Raw genomic sequence first — 24,774 nt, 5'->3', positions numbered from 1 at the left:
GAAAAACACAGTTGAGAAGTTGCGGAGAGGGACAAGTAATTTTGTGGATCTAACAAGTGCAAAGACATCTTGCTCACCTTTAGTTTGGGTCTCTCAGTATTAGTCGATGCAAAAGCTGGTTTTATGTTCATGTGAGTTCCCAGGATATTTTCTGTTTATGTGTCTCACAGACCTATGAAAAACCAATCTGTGCTGCTGCTTTCAGAGTAGATAGGAGTGGTATTTAGGACTGCACTTTGCCTTTAATTTCTCTTTCTTTAAATGGAAGCTATTAAACTTTCCATTTAAGGCAGCAAGGGTCTCTCTAGTATTACAGAGCTTTACTTGATGTACTTGACAAGTCTTTTGGGGTTTTTTTTTAAGTTACCATTTATATGTATCATTTTACATCAATGTTTTACTTAGTGAAGCATCTTCCTGTAATTTTTTAGCGTTTTGAGTTGATGTGCCTTCAAATAATTTCTAAATAATAGTTATTTTTGCCTGACTGATCATAAAAAATGTTTCTATCATGCACAAGAAATGACATTTTGAATAAAAAATTAATTACATGATAGGGACTGAAATGTTTTCAGGTTTCAACAATGCTTCTCTGTAATGCTGTTTTGTTTCATTTAAGGTGTTAAATATATGCATGATAGCTTGCAAATCAATAGGAGATTAGAGTGGCTTGATAAAATACTATACCTGGAGAACTACTAGTGCTATACATTAAATGGGAAACAATATTAGTTTAGGTAAAGTTAAATATATGTGTGCAAAGTAAAGTCAAGGTAAAGGTAAATATATGCGTGATAGCTTGCACATCAATAGGACATTAATGTGGCTTGATAAAATACTATACCTGGAGAAGCATTGGTGCTATACATTAAATGGAAACAATATTAGTTTTCCTCAGAACATCACCTTTGTGCTAGCTGTTGGTAGTCTGTTGTGTACAATGTCAGTATTGACAAAACATCCCTTTCAGATCCTTAGACAGAAAATGCTAAATGATCTGTTTTTTAGAACTATAGCTCTTCTGGGCCTCTCCCTTCCAGGTATGGAATCTGATTTCATAATGCACGTGTGTGTTTGTGTGTGTGTGTGTCTGCGTGTGGAAGAAATTGCTAAGGATATTGACTTCTGATCCTTGTGAGAATCCTTCTTATGCAAATCTTTCAACAGTCTTAGCACTTCTGTTATACTTAATTTTAATTCATGTCCCATTCCCAAGAACAATCAGAAACATTCCTGTGACCCTTGGTTCTTTGACCTGAGACAAGCCAGATGAAGGCTGCCTGTCAGCCTTTCACTGCTTAGTGTACAGGACCAGACCACTACTCTGGCATAGTCACTTACGTGTGATACCATGACAGAGTAGCTGAACTGAAGTCTGGATTCCAGGTTAGATGGGATTTTGACCAACATGATCTAGTGGAAAGTATCTCTGTCCATGGCAGGGGGGTTGGAGCTAGATGGTCTTCAAGGTCCATCCAACCCAAACCATTCTATGAATCTGTGATACCTTGATATTCGTCTGGGGCGTACAAGTGTCCTTTGTTCCCAAAAGCCTTGTGTGTGACAGGTAACTCCACACGCTCTGGTACCCACACCACGTGCTTGGTTACTGCAGCAAGGACGCTCACACTGGCAGTGCACACAAAGGTCAGACATTGATGCTTCTCATAAGTAGGGACACTGATGCTAGATCTCCATCCATATGCAAAAGGAAAGCATGGACAGGCTGTTATCTATTAGAATGATTTAGCAATATATCAGGAGACATGGAGCAGGGCTTACAGACTTGGGCTGGCACAAGGTGCTGAATACGAAATGATTGTTTATTGTTTCATAATGCATGAACTAGAAGTATCAAATGATGTTAGCAGGTGCCAAGTTCAAGAAAGTTATCTTCTCACACAGTACATGAAGCTCATGACCACAGGTCCTCCTGACTACCATATGTTTGTGTGGTTCATGGGAAATTCATGGAAAGAAAATCTGTCAGGATCTGTTAACCACACAGGCTGTCCCTGAGCAGTCCCAATCTCCAATTGCCTGTGAGAGTCCAAGGAAAACACCACTGTAACCTCACTCTGGTCTCCTACTCTTAGCTACATGTCAGAGGATCCATATGAGGTACTTCACCACAGTTTGTACTGTCACCCATGGGCCATCAGCAGTCCTGCCTCTCTCACAAGAACCAGCACTCCTCCTTCACTGCATCTGTTAAACAGCTGAGCAGTGCTATCTACCTGTCCTCAAGGGTCAACTGAAAAGCAGAAATGGCTCATACATCTGTATGTTGAGCAGTACTATCTCTGTCTGTGGTTGAGCCCTCTCTCTGCTATAGATGAACACAGTTCAGGTGTTTTTGTTGACAGCATTGCTGTGTGGAGACAGCAATGGGTACGTCAGACTAGTTGGGATTTGTTCAGTTAGACTATTAATTCCCCTTTGTGGTTTGCAGGAATCGTATCTGGGTAGAAGCGTACTAATGTAGTCAGTTGGGCTGAGCTGAATGGAATTTCTGCAAAATGTTCATAAAACATGAACCTAAAAGTTGCCTGAGAAATGCCATTTGGACATGCTGGTTTTCATCTCCAGGCTGGTTTTCGTTTTCATTGGAACGGTTCTATTGCCTGCTGGGAAAAAAAGCAACCACTACAATTCCAATGAGGCAAAGTAGCTAGAAAGACCAATGATATGCAAAGGCTGCACTTACTCTTTCATATTAAAACACTTTCATGCTCTTTGTCTTAAAAAGAACTCTAAGTGAAAGAGCCCAAGAATAGAGAAGGAAAATGAGGTGGATGTTACACTGCATCAGGCAGAAGAAATAGTTTGTATGGTAAAGAAACTGATGTCACACAGAAATTATATCAGTGAATAGATGCCATGGGTTTTCTCCTTGCAGGCCCCAGTTCTGTATCTCCATTCAGTACAGTGCTGGGAAGAGAGCTGTAAAAATAAAGCTCAAGTATCTCCACAATGGTAAAGGTCCCCCCAACCACCACCTCTTTGTATCTGACTCTTTGAAGAGCTGTCAAGCCACTTAATCCATTGTAGTGCTGTCTGTCCTGGGAGATGGAGGTGATTTCTACTGCTGATAGCAGAATATCCAGTGCTACAAAGGTGCTTGTAAGAGCAAAGCTCTTTGTAATTCAGTCATGAAATAAGACTGTTAAGTTGGCTAACCCTGGCAATAAACCAGAGTTACGAATCTCTTCTCCCTCAAAGATGTTTTGTTGCTCTTCAGGAATAAACACTGCTGAATAACCATGACTTTATATAAATAATACACTCCCTCCTACAAGCTGCATGAAATGTTAAAACTCCAGAATGGACTATAAACAGATGCATAAATCTTTAGGATCCATGTATTTCAATCCTTCTATTTAAAACTGAAGGTAAAAGGATCACAGTATTTATTCGCATTTTCCATGCCCTTTGTGCAATTTTTTCTGACATCAATTTCATGTGTGGAGCAGCACAAAATAGCGTTCCAGTATATATTGCAATACTTTGTTCTGTTTCTTGGCATGTGCCGGCACATTCAGTTGAAAGTAAAGCGTAACACAAGACAGCTTTTTTGGCATAACAGGTCACCAAAGTAGTGGAATGTTTCAGTCAAAACTCAAAGTGTGAGACACATTGCTGAAAGGCAAGTTGTCTTTCAGGAAAAGCTGAGACCTTTTTCATTTTTATACATGAGAAGTCTTGCTCTGAAGCAGTTAATTACAATGAAAAATCTAGCACATTTTTCTCATAACTGTCCATGAATTGTACTTGGATTACACACTAGTTCAAGTGACAAATAAGAGCCATATTTCTCTCACAAGTAAGGGAAAAAAAAGTCTGACAGTATGTAGATGAATGTTATCTACTTGTTGTTTATAGACCCAAAGGATCCCTCGGAGCATTAAAAATCCATGTGATATCCAAGAGTGGTATACTTTGCATTGAGAGATGTAACTTAGCTGAAAGCTGTATAAAATCTGTAAAATTGCGTGTAGGCAAAGAGTACCCTGCTGCCTGTGTGTTCGAGTGAAGCCATGTGTACTTTTCCTATGCACATGAAAAATAAATGATCATAAAATCTGCTTGAGATTCACAAACTTCTGACAGGAACATGTGTGTAGGCTAAGTCTGCCAACTTCTGGTCAAAACAGGCCTGAAAATACACGGACCTGAAATAAGCATTGTTCTTCCATGGTGGGGAGAAACTGTGGCTTCGTACACAGCAAGTCCATACAGATTGTGCATTGTAAACTGCAGGGAATAGGCAACATCGTTTCCTCCTGTGTTGGGTCTTCTAACTGGCAACTGGGCTCCCAAGCCTTTTCTGATGGAGTCTTTGGAATCAGACCCACTCTTTTGTCAAGAGGAATTGCCATTGAAAATAGGTGCCCCCGACAATTTTTAGCTCTGGCTAGGACTTTAATAGGGACTAACAGTGGTGGTGGTATATTACACAGTAGCTCACGCAGATGGTGTGGCTCTCATTCTCTCACAAATTGTGCAAAGTGGATTTTTTATTGATTCTGTACATGTGTGTTTTATAAACATATTTCAACATGGTGTTAGTGGTGAAGAGGCTGACTCAGATGTCCCTTTTACATATGGTGGGATTTGTTCTCACCTTTGTTCTGGAACCAGTACTTATCTGGTACTTTTAGTGCTGACTTGAGGAAAACGTTGTTGATAAATATTAGTTTGACTGAAAGAAGCTTTTTCTTCATCGGTATTCTTGATCATGGTCACCTTCCTAAGGCCTTTAGAAACATTAACACAGGCCATAAAGTGCTTTAAGGAGAAGGATCCACAAACTTAGTCTTTGGGTAGGCAGAGCAGAAAGAGAACGGGTGTTGTGTACCCATAGATTCTATCGCTGAGAAGGTTTTGCTACACCCATCTGTACCATTTGGCTTCTCCCAAGTTCCAAGGAAACTTTTTGGAAACTGCAGGCTTCCAGGAGCAGCCCAGCCAAGATATAACACAAGTGTGAATAACTGAGGTTGTATAATTCATCGCTAGTACACCATCTCCCAGCCAAGCACAGCAACAGAAGGCATTACTCATAGATGTGGCTACGTGGGACTGGGATCAGGTGCAGTCTGGCCCCAGGCCTCAGCTGCCAGCTACTGCTGCCCAGTCCAAGCAGAGAAGTGCGATGCACAGCCAGGGCAGATCCTGCCCTCGCTTTGAGATCTTCAGAACACCTGAAACATCTCAACCGGCTGCTTTTCATCTGGCATCTCATCTCCTCCAAGCACTGGTACGTGTGGCATGATCACATGGATCAGCTGCCCTTGAGGCCTCTCATCGGTCTGTTTCTTGAAGCATAAACATCTCAAAACTACGCAGGCCTCAGAAAAGCTCCACAAGTAGTAGGTTTAACACTTGAGATGTAGTCTCCCCTCATCATGTAATAGAAGAAGCCTTCCAAGAAGGATTCTGATTGCTTTTGCTGTTTATCTGGCACTGGAGCCAAACGTATAACCACAAGGAACTCTCTGTGGTACTTGGTTTGGGCATGGAGAATGGGGAGCTGAGGCACATATGTCATGACCTCAGTATCTTGCTGAGGAGATGCTGATCACAATTAGTACATCACACTAGCATAATGCTGCCTGTATGGCAGTGAACCCGTTCCATGGCTTACAAGAAGTAGATTTTGCGTAGCGGTAGGACGGGATGGGAACATTAGAGAGTAAAAGAATGCAGGTGTCAATTAGCCTAAGTGTTGAAGTATATGGGAATAACGTGTTACCAAGAGATTGTGTGTGCAGTGTCGCATTAATAGGGCAGAAGAATGCATGCTTTGGAGCGAAGAACTACATGAAAAAATGATTATATCTCAGTCTCTATAATTCAAAAGAAATTGCTAGGGAGAGTAATGGAGAAATGGGGCTTGTGGGTCTGGCTGTCCCTTTTGGAACAGACAGATGTATTTTCATCATAAAAATGTTTTTATAAGTGAAGTTTTCATATCAACAAGGAAAATCTTTTTAAAGTAAGTACCACTGCTAGTCACAGCAAAAACCATAATACTGTGCCTTAAGCGGATTGCCCTTCAGACAGTTTCAAGTTCACAGTTCAAGCACCATGTTGTGACAATTACAGGACCTCTGGTGGAGCTTCCCTATTCCAAAGTCAGAAAACAAGTATAAAAATAGAGGGGCTCCTTTGTCTCCCCAGGCAATGCCTGTTGTCTAAGTGGCTGAAAATAAAGCAGGGTAAATGTAAGACAGAACCGTGTGCCTGCAAGTCGGTTGCTGTGGTGTTATATGGCACTCTGGGGAGAACATGGGCCATAGCCAGGCTTCTCCTGCTGTATTTAATGATACTCTGTGAATGCCGGATACACTTGTGGTATCATCTGGAGCGTGAGTTATAGTGACAGGAGAGATGGATCAGAGAGGGTCTGGCTGTGAGACTAGGGAAGATTGGCCTAACAGTTTCATTCCCTGTGTGATCTGGTTAAAGTGGGCTAAAAATAAGGAGACCAGTGGTGCCTTTATGATCTGTAGCTATGTGGAGATAAAAGGGGTTTGGGGTGGAAGAAGGAAGGAGGGTGGAGGCAAAGAACTAAAACAGAATGAGAATAGAAACTGTGGGCAATGTTAATTGCAACCAGGGGAAAACAGAGTAGTGAGACCACATAGAGGAACCAGGGAAGTGTGAAGAAGAAACAAGGGGGAAGCAAGAAGAAAGGAAGAGAGAGCAGGTCATGTCCCTGGTGAGGCTGTGTGACCGTGGTTCCTGGGCAGTCACAATGTTTTTTTATTTTTAAGCACCTTAGTGATCAGCCAAGCAAAGAACTGAGTTTCAGCAAGCAACAAATAATGAATATGAGAAAGAGGAAACAAGTTTTAAACAGAAAGGAAGAGGAGAGAGAGGAAATAAATAGAAAGAATGTGATGGTAAACGGAATAATGTAATGGCACGAAAAAGTGAATAAAGAGCTAAAGCAAAGGGAAAAAAAGTTGATCTGGTACCAGGTGCTCAGCTGGCAGATGCTCTGTTAGCCCGTGGAAGATGAAGGATGAGATTTAGTGCAACCACTAGCAGGCAGTAAAAATTAGTATTTCCTTTCTGCTAGGTGCTGCTTAGGGCTTGATTAGTCAATAGGAAACAGTAGGCACAGGGATTTTCACGGATCTTCATCAGAGCCTTAGCACATATTGGAATGTACAAATTGATAACCTTTAATTGTAGTGAAGGCTTCTGGACTACAGGTGGGTAGATCAGGTCAATACAGTTAGCAGCAGGGGAGCAGAGCAGGGAGCAGGACTAGATGCCTGGGACAGAAAGGAGGCAGCAGAAATCTGTCCTACAGGTTATGGAGAAGCTAGATAGGAATTATATGAGCATAAAATATTCTTTGCCTTCCGAGTATGAAGGGACCTTCATATGAAGGGACGCTAAGCAGTAGTACTGCTGTATGGTTTTGTGTAGTCCCCTCAAAGCGTGGTTGCATCAACTGTGTCAGGCAGTATTTTTAAAGAGCGACTCCTGAATCTCTAACTTGGGGGTCGAAAAGGAGGTCATACTTGCGGGAGAAGCAAATACCCAGCAGGGCCTCCTCACCGGCATCCCCGGGGGCTCCAGGCCCGCGGGGAAGCCGCGCCCATCCCGGCCACCCTCAGGGCTCGCCCCTGCCCGCCCGGAGCCCGCGGGGGTCCCGAGCTGCGCCCGCAGCGGGAGGTGGCGGCGCAGATGAGAGGCCGGGTGCCCCCCCCGAGCCCCGCGGTCCTGCCCGGCGGAGACGGGACGGGCCCGGCTACTCCGCCGCCGGCCCGAGTGCGGGACGGCCGCATTCGCGGGCAGGGAGCGGCCGTGGCTGGACAGCGCTTCCCTGCTGCTGTCTGGACCAATTGATCCGGTTTTCTTTCTTATTTTATGGTCTAACGCGCCCTTGCCGCGACAGCTGCTCTATCCCGCCGCCGGCACTGCCGCGCGTTAAGTGCCGGACGGGTGATGAGCAGGTCCCGTTTACCTGGCCGGTGTTTGTCCGGCGGCGAGCGGCCGCGGGGACGAGGCTGAGCAGCCCCAACCATTGCGGCGGGGCTGAGGAAGGGGCTGGGGCGAGCACCGGCCGGGAGGGGGTGTGGGGACACCGCTGTCATGTCCCGCCGCCCCGGGAGGGTGGGGGAGTCCCCGCCGGCCGGGCCGCCGCCCCCTAAAACTAAAGCCGCGTAGAGGAGGAGGGGAGGAGGGAGGATTCGCGGCGGAGGGCGCAGCGGGGAGAGGCGGCTCCCGCAGCCCCGTGGCAAAGCGCCGGCTGGAGGCGGAGGGCGGCTGCTGCGGGGCTCCCGCGCTCTCCGAGCGTGCGCTGGGCGTTGGGGGCAGAGCAGCCCTCCGTGCTGCCGTGATGGTGCATTTTTCCTCCGGCTCCGTCGCGGGGATAGTGCCGCAGCCCGACAAGCCCTTGGCCGCTGCCTGCCGAAGCTGGGCAGGATCTCCCTGTCTTTCTCCTCCCTGCTTTCACTGCTGTGCTCGTTTCTTCCCCTCATCACCTTGCCGGCCGTGTGCCCACTCCAAACCCCGCAGTAGTGACAGTGTTTTATTTCCCTAACGTCGCATCCGCGCGTGATTGAACACCGGCAGCGGGGTGTGAGGCCAGGCAACTTCAGCGGCGCCCGGGTGTGTGGTGCGATGGGGATGGGAGGTCATGTATGCGCCTGCCTGCGCTCCCAGTTGAGCCTGCAGCCACCTGCGGCTCCGCGCCGGCCGGAGGGCGATGCGCGCCCACGTATGGGTACGCAGGGAGGAAGGAGAGGGCAGCGGCGCGGCGCTCCCCGGCCCCCGCCCCGTCGGGGATGCCTGCAGCCCCGCAACCAGCGGCGCGGCGCGGGGGTCGCCCCGGGCCTGGGGGTGGCGGGCTTAGGCGCCCCCATCTCTCCTTCCCCGGTCCCGTCTCTCCTGCCCCGCCCGGCGGCGGCGCGGCCCGGCCCGGCCCCGGGCTCTGCTGCGGGGCGCATCAGCCCCGCCCGCCGGGCCCCGCATCCCGCTCGGCCAATGGGGGCGGCGCGGCGGCGGCACGTGACGCGGCGGGCCGGGACCTGCTGCTTCCCCCGCGCAGAGGGATGCGGGCGGCAGAGCGGGGCAGGCGGCGGCGGCTGCTGCTGCGCGGCGGCGGCCCCTCCGCGCCCTCCCCCCGCTCCCCGCCGCCCGGCCCCTATGGCAGCCGCTCCCCGCCCCGCCGCCGCCCGCACCCCCGCGCCGCCCCGCCGGGCTCCGCCGCTCGCACCAGCGTCGCGTCCGCATTCAGCCGCCGCTCGCTGACCCGCTGCCGCCGCCGGCCGGGGCCCCGGGATGCCCAGCGGCCCCGCCGCCCGTCCCTGCCGCCCGCCGCGCCGCCCGGGGGGCACGCCACCGCAGCCGGAGAGTTGAGTTAGGAAGTCATGGTGCCCTGGGAGCCTTCCCCGCCCCGGCAGTGCGGCGGCTGGACGCTCTGCGACTGCTGCTGCTGGCTGCTGCTGCCCGCCGTGCTGCTCGTCCTCGCCCGCCCCGACAAGCTGGCGGCCTTCCCTACCTCCTTAAGCGACTGCCAGACGCCCACCGGCTGGAACTGCTCCGGTAAGCACCGGAGCATCCCGCGTCCGGCCCCGCCGGGCGCTCAAAGTTGCGCGGGCGAGCCCAGGGGAGGCAACTTCAGAGGGCGATGCCGCGTCCCGCTGAATACATGAGAATGGAGAAGGCAGAAAGTGCCGGGCTCCGGGGCTCCCCGCAGCCCCCGGGTATCCCGCTGCCACCTGCTCCGCGGGTCGGGGCGCGGCAGCCGCGCCCTCCGCCGGTGCGCAGCGCCGCGGCTTCCCGGGTCCGCCGGAGCGCAACTCCGCGCTTAAACCGGGCAACTCCGTGTGTGACTGCGGAGCGGGGGTGCGGGGAGACGGGCCGTGTGCGCGCATCCTGCGGACGGCTGTTGCCGTGCGTACCAAATTGAGAGCAAATCGGGGTAGGGACGCCGCGACACTGGGAACCCTGTGCCTGTTCCTTAAAGTCTGGCTGACCTTTTATAATGAGTTTCCTATGTAGGTCAGCAGCCGGCCCTTCTCCGATACGTAAAGTAATTCTGACATGAGGCTGTAATAGCCTTCTGAGGGAAAGAGCGTTATCTGGGGTAATGCGTGCATCGCACATAACGTGTGAGGTCGGGGGGGGATTTCCACTGTAAGCTCTTCACTTTAAACATGTAGCGAGATGGTTAAGAATGCTCAGATGTTTTCTAAAAAAATCAATGGATTTAGATCTTAATGGGTTTGGAGTCTGATATAGCTGTTTTGTTTAATACCTTGCTGCACGCTGTTGAAGTGGGAAGTCAGCTAGCGAAATCTGAAATTCATGCTTGTATTCGTGAACTGAATCTTCAGTCAGATCTGTTGGTTTTTCCTGGAGAAAATGAAGGCAGAGAGCTCGATTCACTCAGCGGCTCGTGGGGAATCTGGCACTTCTCCCTGTTAACTTAGAGGTGATCAGTCTTCATTGGGATCAGGCAGACCATCACGGAAAACACACAGCCTGTTTGTCTTTATTACTGGGGGCTTTGTTGCATCATGGGCTGGAGAAATTCCAATTTGGACTTTTGTCCAACAGATTTGTGACTGGATGGGGATACGTTGACGATATTTCCAACCCAGAGCCATGAAATAGCATAATTACCGGATGGCTTTTGAGGAAATAGAGTCTGTGAAAGAGAAAAGAAAGTGTGTGAGGTAGTGAGGAGTAAGGACTAGGAGAAAGAGTGAGGGAGAAACAAGAGAAAAAGTGGAAAACTGGGGACAGACGGGGAAGGACAAAAGAAAATCTGGACTCTATCATTTCATCAACAAGGTTATTGTGTTGTGTGCATTAAAAAGCAATCATCCGGTATTGTTCCCCTTGCTAGACCAAAGCTGACATCTATTTTTTTTTCCCTCTTTACATTTGAGGTTACGATGACAGAGAAAATGATCTCTTTCTCTGCGACACCAATACCTGTAAATTTGATGGGGAGTGTTTAAGGATTGGAGACAGTGTGACTTGTGTCTGTCAGTTCAAGGTAAGAAGATTGATATTTCGTTCTCTAATTCATTAATGAGAATACAAATCAAGGATCTCCCTTTATAACCTATCACTTGGCAATTTATTTCTCTACGTGCAGAGAAGTTAGAGGGAAAACCTGGCAGCGTGTATAAAAGCTGGCAGGAGAACCAACTGGTGTCAAGAAGACATAAGTTTCTCTGGGAAAATGCAGATGCTGTGGCTTTAAATGTCCCTCCGGGTCTGCGGTTTCAGGTTGTGCATTTCTGATTTTTCATCTCTGCCCTTTTAACAAGGATTTAGAGTCCTTTCTAAATTCATTTCTGATACAGATCATGGCTTATTGTATTCGGAGTTCTGATCTAGTTAAAGAAATGGATCTGTAATGTGCTTATGCAATATTTTCAGGAAGGGCTGCATAGTGAGAATGCTCCTGCCTGTTTATCTGCCTAGCTGATCAGATTAAGGAGCAATCCCTCTGTTCCAAAATCATGAACTTCCTTTAGGTTTTATATAGTTTTAGGGGGGCTATTACTGGGTAGGAGGGTTTTTTTCCTTCTATTCCTTCTCTCTTCCTCTTGCAGCTACATCTAAATCTCAGGCATTCTCGAAGTCAGACGATTTCATTATGAAGGATTCCATTTAATATGTTTTAGCCAACTCACAAAACAGCTGTGCTTTACATAATGACCTGAATAAAACCTGAACAAATTAAAGGAGTTTAAGCATGTACCAGCACGTGTTGTATGTACGTTTATGCCCCTGTGGTTTCTTGCATTTTCATGTGGATTTGTAAAGTTGTGGAACTTGTAATGCTGATTTGAGTGTTTACAGTAGAGCAGGCCAGATAGTGCACAGTTCAAGATTGTGCACATCTATAATGATTAAGTTATTACTGTGCTTTGATAGACTATTCACTTCGAAGCATGACAAGTATTGTTTATATTTCGAGAGCCAAACATGTCTTTGGACAAAAAAACCCAAGTGATAAATTCTTTCATTTAAAACAAAGAAGGAATTTTCTATAATAAGAACAAGACAGTTGTTTGCTGAAGTGCTTTGTGTTTCCCACGTTGGGAGAGAATTCATATTGACTGTGGGTTTTTTAATTCCATTTCTAGTTTACATGTAATCAAAAATTCAATGTGAGAATGCTGTTTTAAGCATTTGCTTTGGCTCAGCACATGCAGTGATTTAAGAGTTAGTCTTGTTTTCTCTTTCTAAGAAAAATCTGTAATGAAGTGAAATATCTGTGACTTGTCCCACTGCCTGGTGGTGAGCAAGAGCAGATGTGCCATGAGCACTGGGAACTTAGGGCAGCCACAGAGAGTGTTTGGGTCTTGTCTTCGGTCCCAGTTTGGCTTTGCCAACTTTGGCATAAAGCAATGAACTCATAACCTAGAAGGAGCAAACTCATATGTTGCTATCAGCAGGGAAGAAAGCATTGGGACCACTGTTTTCCCAAGGCAGGATGCTGGTCCTTGGTGATTGAGGGTATTAAAAGAATGAGTTGGGCAGTTGTGGGCCTGATCACTAATAAATGGGTTGAAATCAGCAGTAATCCTTGGTTTCAGTGGCGTTTAGATCAGGCCCTGTAAACTCTCAGAGCTCTTTGTCTTGATTTGAGCCCTCCGTGGAGCCGCAGGGCTGACTGTGACCTTGGAGGGCAAATTACCTGTGGCTGATCCTGTGCCAGTGCTGCGAAGGGTGGTGCAGTGCCGGGGGCTTCTGTAATCAAATGCATCCGCTTTGATACAGGCAGAGCTTGGGGGGATGTTAGCTTCTCTTATAACATCAGTGGACAATGTGACAAGCCAAAAAGATACGCCACCAGAGTAGAAAATTAATTTCTGGTGGGGTGTCTGAGGCTGGCCAAGTAAGGCAGAGCCAGCCAGGTAATTTATGTCATGAGTAAGGGGTTCCCCCATCAGAATTCAGGTCCCCCATTTTGGTTGCAGCTCTCTGGGGTGATAGTGAGCAAATCAATAGCAGACTCCTCATCACTATAATTACTTTTTATGTTTTCCCCACAATTTGCCAGGGGCTTTAGCTGCAGCTTGAGAGAATAGACAAGGACGGAAAGCTAATTTTGCCTCCGTACTGTTGAAAAGTCCTGGGCTGGCTAGCCTGTGTCTTGAGGGGCTGGGGGAGGCAGGAGTGAGGAGCAGGGCTGCTGCAATCTCAGTTTGGGTTTTTTCAAACTAGAATCACAGATGCACCATGTCTGTTGAAGTGGAGTTAAAATGAATTTATTTTTATTTGAAAAGGTGAATATGATCAGACTGCTCTGGAACATCTGAGTTAGACTTCCATCCCTGGAGAGCCAGCAGGAATGTAGTGAGAAAGGGATTCATATTGGTTGTCTCTCTTGTTGTAGTCTACTGCAAAATGATAGCTCATTCACTGACTTCTTACAGTGAGACATGTATTGAGTTGGAAAATACCATGTCCCGCTCTGATTTGTAAATTCAGACCCATCCCCTGCTCAGGGCAAGCCCAGACCTTGGTGCCATCAGAGAGGGAAGACATGGGGCTAGTACTGGCTCCAGCAGTAGGGCTGAGCAAGGGAGAAACCTGGACTCCTTCCCTCCCTGCACAGGGCAAACTCAATGGGTCCACCAGAAGGTGCAGAGCTGTGCCAGCAGGCACGTGGTTGGAGATATGTCTTCTAGGGTTTGTACCCTGGTCTGCCCAAAGCCATAGGTCTGGCAGCCCGGATTCTCTTCCCTCTTAGATTTCATGAACATACCCAAAAATACATCAGTATATTTCCATCACTCACGTATCTTTTCCCTTTAGTCACCAGAACTGTGGACATTCACTGGCTTTTATGTGAAGGAGGAGTCCTGTTTTCACTTATGTTGAATCCCTCACATGCTTCAGTGTTTGTGGAGCTGGAACATCAGCTTGCCAACTTACAGCTTTATATTATATATTTCCAGAATATATTTTCATGTTACTTCATTCAAGATGTAGGTGGCATTTGGGAGTAGTTAATTCAAGAGAGTAGGACACTTTTAACAGTGTTACCAGGAAGAGAAGTTAAACAAGTTACCGTTTTCTTAAGAAAGCAAACCTTATGCTTTCAGTTCCCGGTGCAGACCCCAATGCTTACAAAGCTGCTCTGTCCCTTGGTGTGATAGTGGGCATTCAAGGCTGCTAGTGCTGAGGGAGGCAGCCTTTAACTGATACTTGCCTGAATTGGATACATCCATTTCCCTGCTGTACATCTGTATTTTTAAAATGTGCATGTAAAGAGACAGAAGTGGGCAGTATGGCACTATGCTGCTGGGTTTAGTGGGAGTTTTGACATGGATTTCCTTGATCAGCCCTTGTGGCATGGAGAAGCATTCCCACTTCTAGGGCTTGGGCTATTGAGCCCTAAACCAATGCCAAAAATGTGTCAGTAGACTGAGGAAACTGACAGTCAATGTCTAATATTCTCCAGTGCTAACAAGACATATTTTATGGTGGGGAAGAGCTGTGAGTATCAGATTCAGCATGGTCAAGTACAAGAGTCTAGTTCTAGTGGGTTAGGAATAATCCTGGTGGCAAACATCACAACCTTCTCATCCGTGGTCTTGTTTTCTTTCCTGGGTAAATTCCACTACAGTTTTCTGGTGGCTTTCAGAGCCATCCCAGCTCAAAGCCAAGGCAGGATCCACCTGGAAGATCTCACTACTTTTATTTCTTGTGACTCCTGCCTTTTCCATCCCAGAACTAGTTGTCCAGAGGCAGCAGTGGTGGGAAGAGTGGGCAACAGGTGAAGAAATACAGCTTTGACCAGCATAGTTTGAGGAGGAAAAGGCTGCATCACTTGTACGCATCATGGAAGTACCCTCTGCCTCCACTGGCCGAAGCCAAGCTTGAATGTGGTGGGAGCCACAGGAGAGATGGGGAAACTTCTATGAGGAGAGTTATTCCTGCCTGGGGCCCTGGTGTCTCTCAAAATGCATTTAAAATTGCCAATCTTTGGAATAAGTTCCTGCCTATCTCATAGCAGCTCTGTTACTCATTTCTGTGGATCAGCATCTCACTTGTGATGCTGTATGCTGTTAATGTAGGGCCGCCTGGCCTTTCAGATTTGCTGCTTAGTCAGCGTAAAAGATCGTCTCTTGCTCTGGGCAAAACCAGCAGAGAGTTTGACACTGTGTTTCTTCAGAACAGGATCCAACATTGTTTCTGCATGTAACAGAGCCTGTTGAGATTCTTCGGGCCAAATTCTGCACAGATTGCTCTGGCAAAAAGTCCCATGGGTGACAAGCGGATAGTATATCTAAAGCAAACACAATTTGATCCTTCATGCTTTAAAAAATCTGCATGATTGTGTTGATTGTCCTGGTTAAGTATTCCAGATCAGCCTCCAGCAATAGCTGTTGAGTTTCTGGATGGAGTTGTTTTTTTCTGCTCAGATTTGGGACATAATGGTGAAAATAGCATAGAAACACTTTTTAGTCAACTGTTTAAAATCTCTGCATGGAGGAGCCCTTCGTTAGGAGCATATTTCTACTGTTGTGGCTGCTGGTTCTTGTTCTAAGGCAAGAGAGTGCTGGGGGTGGGCAGCAGCTTGGGAAGATTGAAGAAAATACAATGCATAAGGAAAATGTCATTTGATTTGGCCCAATCAAAATGTCACTCTGACCAACTATGAATAATTTCTTGGCAGCTGCTGTGTGTGGAGGCCTGCAATTAATGCAATCTATGCAATTGTTTGTGTTAATCACTTCGGTAGTCATTCACTTTGAAGCCTATTTGATGTTATCCCTGGAACTTCCGTTCTGCATTTTACGTTGTGTCTGATGAACACACCTCAGACACTTTGAGGCATAATACGGCTAAAGACAAAGTATGATTTCTTTTTAATTTTTATTTGGATTTAAGCAGAGGTGAGCATTTGTAAATAATAATTGTGTTCATCCCATTTGTTATAATTAAACAATGAGGCATACCAGGAGTGTGGTAATCATGAGATAATCATATCCCTGGCATAATTACCATGTACAGGGTACATCCAAGTATTTCTAAGCCTCAGAGTGTGATTATCTTATGATAACTGCACCCGGTAGGTTGCCAAATTTTCAATGTAAAACGGAATTATTTTTATTAAAATGAACAAGAGAGGGCAAAGCTGTCTGCTGGTAGTGGAGGGAACAAAGCACAGGTGGTTTGCAGAGTTGGGCAGGAGTTTGAGCTGAAGGAGGGGTGTGTGGTGTGAGTAACTTCTGTCTGGGCTCGCTGCAATGCTGCCACTCCTGCTTGCTGGCCGCCGCGGGGAGAGCTTGGACCTTCGTGGAGCATCCCAGTTACAGGAAACAGAAATGTCCCTGCAGAAAGAAGGATGGGTTTTGATCATGGGTGTCTCGGATAATTTCCCTCTGTCCAATCAGTTCTAATTATAGCCAAGTACTTAAATAGTTATACACGCACAGGCGGACACAGTTCTGTGTATGCAAGCTGCTGTCTCTGTAGCAGCGAGAGTGTGTCTGTGCGGGAGGAGGGGAAAAGCGAGCCTGTTCATTACAGTTTGTCTGTAGCCATCCAATGGAAACACGTGAGCTGCTATTGCAGATGCGAGGAGCTGTGTGCCTTGCCCATGCTGCTTCCCAGGGGAATGCCCCCACCTCGTTCTGCAGGGAGAGACCTCTCAGGGTGGCAATTACTGAACACTTTGCCATTCAGATTATCTTTCCCCTAACGTGTTCGAGTCTGGTTTATGCTCTTCTTTTGTCTTTTTAAAAATCCCCCCTCCCTCTTCCTAAGTAGCTGTAAAGGTGAAGAGGAGGGTCAGCGTTTCCCTCTTTGTTGTTTTTCCAAGGTTTTAATACTGGAAGGGGGCAGAGGGGTAGCTAAATGGATGGCATGCCACCTGGCTTGTGTCACTAACACTGCTGCTTTCTGTCCGTTCCCATCAGTGTAACAATGACTATGTGCCCGTGTGTGGCTCCAACGGCGACACCTACCAGAACGAATGCTACTTGAAACAGGCTGCCTGCAAGCAGCAGAGCGAAATACTCCTGGTGTCTGAAGGATCATGTGCGACTGGTATGTATAATGCGGTCCAGGCTGCCTACTGACCTTGCCATGCCCCTGAGTAAAATAACCTGTGGGTGGCCAAAGCCATTTGGTTCCCTGCTTTGAATTCATTACAGGTTAATTCTTTACTGTTGTAGGCATGAGAAGTTTCTGCCATCCTTCCCATTTAAGTTAGTATATGCTCACTGTCTATGATACTGACACTGTTTTGAAGAGTGCAGCACAGAAGTTGTTTTTTCTTAATACGTATCTTGTGCTCCTGATCATTCTGTGTGCTGCGTGCACTCCTGAGCTGTTACGACAAGTAACTGGAAGCAGATTAAACGAGCAGATGTCTGATAAATGGGCATCTGGATTACCACAAACCTCTCCATAATCTGGGGAGGTAGAACTGGAGCATTATTGCCTGCAATCTAGTTTCTTAGGTCTTTTCTTACGCATGTAGGGCCAGAATCCCAGATGGTATCATTCAACAGACCACTGGTTATCATGAGCCCTACCAGTCTATACCAGCTGAAGATTTGCCCAAAACACATTTAACGAATTAAATTAAATGAACAAGTCTGTGCAACAGTTGGAGTTTTTTCCTGGACTTGTTGGAAGAATTCATTAAAGAGTGTGTATGAAAACTGGCATTTGAGACATCTTTTCTTAACTCTGAGCATTGTGAGGTATTTGTATCTCTGCTTTTATGAAACAGCTAGAAAGGTGAATGAGCAAACTCAGTCAGGAAAACTGAGTTGCTTATGTGCAGGGGTTCTTGATGTTTTTCTTTTGTACTTGGTATCTGTTAGAGGTGGGCAGTGAAGTTAACTTGAAAAGAGCAGGAGGAGTAAGTCTTTGTTCTTGAGAGAGTTCTTTAAAGTTAAAGCAGAATTTTTTCCTGGCTGAGAATGGAGGAGGCAATAAAAAGTGCATTAGACAAACTTTTTGCAGTGCCATAATTTTGTGTTTCATACACTTGAGAGAAAATCAACTTCTTTCCCTGGAAATGTTGTTCTTCTCTGAAGCTGTTACCTGACAATTTTCAAGAGGAAAAAAACACATGCTGCATTTTGATTTTTCTTGTCTATAAATTGGTATTAAACAGAGCTCAGGCTGACAGAACTTATTGTAGCGTAGGATTTGTTCAACATAGTGAATTCTCTCAGCACAGCAATTGGTCTTTTTTGGTTCAAACTTTTTGATTAAAGGGATAATTTAACATCTTTTCTTAACCTTGCTTGCCTGCTGGCAATGGCCATGTCGGAAGCATTCTCTCTGAAACACATAGTGGATTTCAGAAACAGAGACCTGGGCTGCTGGGAAGTCTGGCAGCGAGCAGCCCTCCTGGCCATCACTGCCAGGGGTCTGGGTGTTGAAGGGTAGGGGCATGAGGAGAGACATGGGGTCCTTTTCCTCCAAAGAGCCAGGGAATATGGTAATTCATTGTAGGTGATAGCAGGTGCTCATTCCTTTCTCTGTGGTGGGGAGACCTGGCACACCTGGAAAAGCAGTGCTTCCCAGAGCCATGAAGACACCTCTCCTCTTTCTTTAGTAGCTCATTTGGGAAGGAGAATCAGGACAGAAGATCAGGAAAATGTGGGAGATGGTCACTGGGAAAACACCGTCACTTTCTATTCTCTTTCTCAGCCCCCTTTTTCACCTGTCCTATGCAATGTTGCTGTGTAAATCTACCACTTTAAGCTATTCTTGTGACAAGTTTATTTAAATAAGGAGTTTCCTTTTTTTTGACTTTGAGCAGTGATGGCATGTACAAGCCAGTTCAGATCCACCAGACCTTGCTGTCAGTAAACTAGATCTAACAGCTCATAGAGTAATTGATCTCAAGGCACCCTTTCCAAACCCTTTCTGTTAATCTTGATGCTGATAAATGGGTAACCCCTTCACTAAGGGGGAGGATGGGATGACAACCTCCCTCCTTCCCCCGCAAGAGAAACTCCTCTTATGATTTATTTTTGGTAACCCTACATGTGTGTGCACTCTGTGCTTTGCCTTGCTTAGAAAATTTCGTAATGAAGCTCTAGGATTGGCAATTTTGTGATGTTGCACTTTCTAAATCTGCGGCTTTCGTCATTCCAGCCAACAAACCATCGAGCAGGGGTAAAAATAAAGCACTTAATTTTGAAACTCAGCAACAACCTCGAGAAAAAAATGGCATTTTAATCATTTATCTAAAGACTTTAATAATAATTTCAGTGGTTTATTCCAACTAGATCTGATGAGATGTCACTGTTTTGTAAAGATAATGACATTAATTTCCAATTGGTCTGACCTCAAACAAATGGGTTTAAAAATTCTCTTTGGTGAGGGCTTAGTAGTGGCCAAGTCAGGTAACTTTGCACAACTCTTGGAAACAAAGATTTGTCAGTCTTGGTACAACAAAATGAGGCAGAGGCTTATGAGGATGTTGCAGCACTCCAGGGCTTATCTTATTTTAGTCTGATATAGAAACTTTAAAGAAAAAGAGTTGAGACATGAGAAAGACGGCTTGAGTGAACTATGTTCAGATTAGATCTCTCTAATTTACCCAGGCATGACATCAAACGTAGGGAACACTGTAATACAGTTATACCAAACAGTCTTGCTTTGCATGCTTACAGGACATAGTGTAGCATGTGAATATGAATTTCTTTCTGTTCTTCTTTCAGATGCCGGCTCAGGATCTGGGGATGGAGGTGAGAGCCCTCTTTTAATATCTCTGTGCTTATGTGTACACACATTGTCTTTCACAATTTCAGATTTTATATGGCTGTGCATTGCACTTTAGTTGTTACACTGCATACTGTCTCTTGCTTAGCTTTTTCACTGAAATAAAGTGATGGTTTGCATTTTAGTCAAGCTGGAACCTAATAATGACACGCTGTTTTCCAGGGAAATTCAGAAAGCTGTGTTGCTTATAATAGGACTTGGAATTATTCATAGGTTGTGCTAGGAGCTCTATCTCCATCTACTGTTATGGCTGCACTTATTTGGTTTATGTTTAGAGTAATATTTCTTTTGTTTTTATAACATGAGCCAAACCTTTGGCTCCTCCTCACTGGAGGATTCAAGCCAAATATTTTGTGGTAACGGAGAGCATTCTTTCAAAGATATGAGGACATGTCACAGGGAAGGAACAATGTGTTTTTATAAGAACAGCAGTAGCAAAAATGAACGTGGAAATAGTCCAAACCCTTTACTGCATGCGGGGGGTACTGTAGAATTTAGGCAAACTTGCATTTGAGTTGGGATTGTCTTTATTTCTTAGGTGCAGTCATCTATGGATTTGCTTGTTTAACACTGGTCCTAGGGTTTGTGACTGATCTTTCATGGAAGTATAGCTATTGTAGTGCCCTGCCTTGGGGCAGGGAATGTGACTTTTGGGAGATGCTTGCATGGTGGGGCCAGTGGGTTCAGGCTTCTCTGGGGGCTGGCAAGACCAGGGCTAGTTTGTGTGGCTATGGAAGGTTGTCCTTAAGAGTTAGCCTTATTTCTGTGCAAGCCTCCTTAGTAAGGTCTAGGAGCCCCATGTCAGGCGAAGGGCAAGATCAGCATCAGGCTGACATGCTGCTGGACTCCTCTGGCTGGGGCAGCCACCAGGAGCTGAGCCAGCTTTCGACATAAGACACAGACAGCAGGTCTGGGCTCTTATCCAATTTTATGACTGGTCGTGGCTGGATTCAGGTTTTTCAAATACAGTCCCATTATTTGGCAAAATATCACCTAATCCTTGTGTAGTTTTGGTAACCGGTATATTAGAGAGTGCAATGTGTGGGTAAAGTATTATTTTTACGTGTGAAGTGGTCAACAACATGAGCATGAGGCAGTTGCAAAGGACATAACTTTCTTATATTGAACTCAGGCTGCTTTCTGGAAATCAGGACACTAAAATGTGCTTCAGATATGGCTCTCCCCCAAAATCACAACCTAAAATGTTGCTATTAGTTTTCAGAAGTTTTGTCCAGCATTTTACTCTAATGTCTTTTCAAATTGTTTTTATTAACTGTTACACCAAAGAAGTTTCTCATTCACTGCTTAATAGAAATCTACAATTTAATTTATATTTATGATATGCCTTTCACACATATGGTCAATAAATCAGTTTTCAAATGAAGTTGTGCAAAATTCATCATGTGTGTACCAAGGAAAAAGGATAAGATTTCCAGTTTGATTTATAACTGGGGAGGTGAGAAAACAAACTTGGCCACTTTCTAAAATTAATGAATTCCATTCCTTTTAGATAAAAGTATAGGAATTTAAAAGTGTGATTTCCAAACAGTTTCATTTTAAAAGCTACAGTTGACAAAAGGTGAGCATGACAGGAGCTTGGGGACTGACTGGGCAGATAGTGAGGAAACAGATTTGTGAAGGAAACAGAACCAAGTTGATGCATGTGTTTAAAGGTCTACAAAGCTGCCTTGTATTATTCAAGATTTAGTAGGCAGCTATGGCTCTTCCTAAAGTACAAAAGTGTATTTATGTGCCCTAAGAAGCTAAATCCAGTGAAGTAAATGCTGTCACTACATCACTCTTTACTAGACACAGTCTTGTTGTAAAAGCTGTAATAAATTTTGGATGTCATCAGAGTAAGTCTTGTAAAATCCACTCCAACAATCATGAGTGGGATGTTTTTTTTATGCGAAGCCTGAGGTCTTGGGCGATCTTGTGTGTGTTTGCTGGTTTTATGTAAGTTTTCTTTTCTTAGGCTTCTCCAGTCTTAGTTAACAGACTGCTAACCAATGCAGCATCATTTTTTGTGAAGCTACAGCCATGAGGACTCTCCCAGCTGGCCATACTTCTGCCTGAATCAGCAGAATGGGGTTGTGATGGATGCTGTAGGTATCAGAGGTGCTAGATATGTCTGCAGTGAGGGACATGAGATATATCGGACACTGGGAGTCCTTAGGAACAGCCATTCTTTTGCTGATTTGCCCCATTTCTTGTTGCCATCAGAGTGCAAGGGTAGCACAACACTTTGGCATTCCTGTGTGCTCTATGGTACATCTATTTCTGTTGTGTTGTGTTTTTCAGAGCTGGCAAGACTTTCTGGCAAGGTTAAGGTTTGTGTGACTGTTATGGTCTGTCTGTGAGAGGTTCCTTGCAGCCCTTAGGGACCACGGTGGGCAATGAGCAGGCTGAGCAATGCATCCTGTACATGGATTAGGAGGCTCTGGTTAAAAAGACAAAGAGTGGCTGAACTTCTTCTTGAAGGCATCTGTAAGGGCTGATCCTTCAGTCTCAATTGCTGAGGACTGTCCTCAGCAGCAGGAATCTCTGCCTTTCAGCACCTGTAGGTCCAAAAGGCCATTGATTCTTGCTGAAGCCCCTCCATGTTATTCTTATGGGTTCCCTTAGTGTTGTATATCACTCTGCAAGCTGTGAGACAAGGGAAACACCTCTTCAGCAGAATTGCATCTTATGGTTGGATTTCTTAGGTCTGATAAGGTACGCATCGAATAGGAAATAAACTGTGAACTAGTAGAGAACATTGTGTTTTTCCAGTTCTTGGAACATGGCAAATTTCTTGCTTCGAGGTGTTTTCCCCCATGACTAACACCTCTTCAGCTCTCAGTACCGCTTCTTTATCAATGGAGGTCTTGTCTCATGGAACTGTAATTGGTTAAGGGTTCAGAAATTATTGGGCAGGAGTTGGTGCAATGGACAGATGTACACACCATGTGGTCACACAAGCCTTGTTTTCTCGGGAAACTGGACAGAGCAGGAACAAGGAACAATAAAGCCAGAGGCCATGTTTTCCCTGCCGTACTTCCCTTCTGCATGTTCCTACCTGGGTTTGCAGAGAAATCTTCTCAATTTGCTATTTAGGATTTAGGGTTTTCTGCTTTCCCGTCAGGGATGCTGGGATCAGAGAAGTCTCAGCTTCTTAGCACTTTAATGGTCTTGAGGGCTTTCCAGAGGTGATTTAATCCTTTTTTATGCAGCAGTAGCGTACAAAAGTCCCCTTATTTGTAAAGTCATGGGGGAATCTTAATCTCATTTGATTACTGAGCCTTCAGCATGCACTTTTGGGGATATCCAGTAAATGGATAAGAACAGTAGGTGTTCAAGTTTCTTACTGCAGAAGACATTTTGCCCTGTAAATGAAGGCTAAAAATGCAGAATCAAGAGCCGTTTCTGTGTTTTGATTGCAGAAGCTGGGAGTATGGTGTGGAATTATTTAAAAACCCATATCCCAGAAAGATACTAATCAATGGCAGAAAGAATGAATGTGAAAGCGTTTATACAGAGAGTAATTTAAAGACATTCCATTCATTTTCATCTACGCTGTTCTCTAGACAACTGGGTTTTTTTAGCACCCAGTGATTCATGTTTTGGTCTTGAGCAGCTTTATAATGAATTCTTGCTCGTTTCCTAGCTTCCTTCAAACAGCGACAAACTCAAGATGCAGTATTTCATTATAGCTCTTACTGTGCTAAGAACATCTCTCCTTGGTGCCTTTTTTACATTGAACACTTCTTTCCCCTCCCTGCATTATCTGTATTCTTAGTTCTGTTGATTGGCTTGCATTCATAGTCCAATGGATTTACTGTGGGTGACTATCACATTAGGTGTTTCTGTGATCCCCAGCGAGGCAGTGTGTAAGCACCTGTGTTGAATCAGCTTCAGAGCCTTATTCAATTTCCATTCAAGTCCTACTGGCTTCAGTGGGAATTGTATGGGGCCCTTGGGTACACAGATCTTATCCTAGTTTGATTTTTACATTAATTCTTTATGATCTAGACAAAAGCAGGATGAAAAAACAAGTCATAATTCATCAATATCATCATCAGCATCTATTTTACAGTAGCATCTAGAGGCGCTAATTATAAGATTAGGACTCCAGTGTGGTGCACCCTGATACTGTGAGGCACTTCTTCACAGTAAGGGGGAGAATAAAATCCGCGAAGCAGCATCTGGATATACAAATTGGGCAAAGGCTATAAGTTGCATCACACTTCAGTGGCTGAACTGGGAATAACACATGCTGCTTTCAGAGCCAAACCAGTGTTGTGTCTTTTGAACCACACTGATTGTTAGCAGATCCATATGTAATCCAGAAAGAATCAGAGATTATACTGCTCTTAAAGTTATTACTAAAATGTTAGACAAACCTGGTAATCAGCAACCTTGCAAGCCATCTTCTTTCCCCCCTCTCTTGTTTTGTGTGTGTCTTTTAAGGAGGAGAATGGCTTGTTTGTTTGTTTGTTCATTCTTTCAATGTATCCCTTCAATCTTATCCAGAAAAATTGAAGTCCTGCAGCTCTTTTAGGTGCCAACATGTAGACTTAATGATAGATTTGGAATTCTGGTCTGCCTTTCCTCTTGGCTTAGAAGATGTGTGAGTAAACACATACATACTATAAATCTGTATGGAGCAGCAGTCATCTTGAAACACTAACTCAGAGGAACTAGGGAGAAAAAAATTAGCACTTTGGAGTCTAAATTATTTTTTAAGGCAAACTGTCATGATGCAAGTGTATCTTTTTTCCTTTAAACAACAGGCAAGTGGCTACTTTGACCCAATTGTATTTGTACTTGTCTCCATGCTGGTTTTGTACGACTAACTTGAATTCAGCAGCTCTGCTGCTTTTCCACTGATTTCCCTTTCTGCTTTATTACAAGGTTGATTGATGGGCAGGGCTATGCAGAACACAAAGAATATTGCTGTAAACGCTATCCTAGCAATAACGCTTGAGCCAAAATACACAGTAAAACCTGGAGTGTATATTGGTTTGAATGAAGCGGTGT

The 24,774-nt window shown here is 45.3% G+C and overlaps 1 protein-coding gene across 1 annotated transcript in view; it reads left to right on the top strand.

The window, feature by feature from the left end:
- The first annotated feature begins 9,045 nt into the window (after window positions 1–9,045).
- Window positions 9,046–24,774, top strand: part of TMEFF2 (transmembrane protein with EGF like and two follistatin like domains 2) — a 127,722-nt gene continuing 111,993 nt past the window's right edge. The window contains exons 1-4 of the mRNA XM_030488933.1: window positions 9,046–9,567; window positions 10,920–11,029; window positions 16,923–17,052; window positions 19,695–19,721. Coding sequence (XP_030344793.1) covers window positions 9,393–9,567; window positions 10,920–11,029; window positions 16,923–17,052; window positions 19,695–19,721 — 442 coding nt within the window. The 5' untranslated portion in view covers window positions 9,046–9,392. The remainder of the gene's footprint in view (window positions 9,568–10,919; window positions 11,030–16,922; window positions 17,053–19,694; window positions 19,722–24,774) is intronic.

Source organism: Strigops habroptila, chromosome 5 (genome assembly GCF_004027225.2).
Source record: "Strigops habroptila isolate Jane chromosome 5, bStrHab1.2.pri, whole genome shotgun sequence".
Lineage (NCBI taxonomy): Eukaryota > Metazoa > Chordata > Aves > Psittaciformes > Psittacidae > Strigops > Strigops habroptila.
Note: the sequence above shows the minus strand (reverse complement) of the source record. Positions and strands in the feature narration are given on the sequence as shown.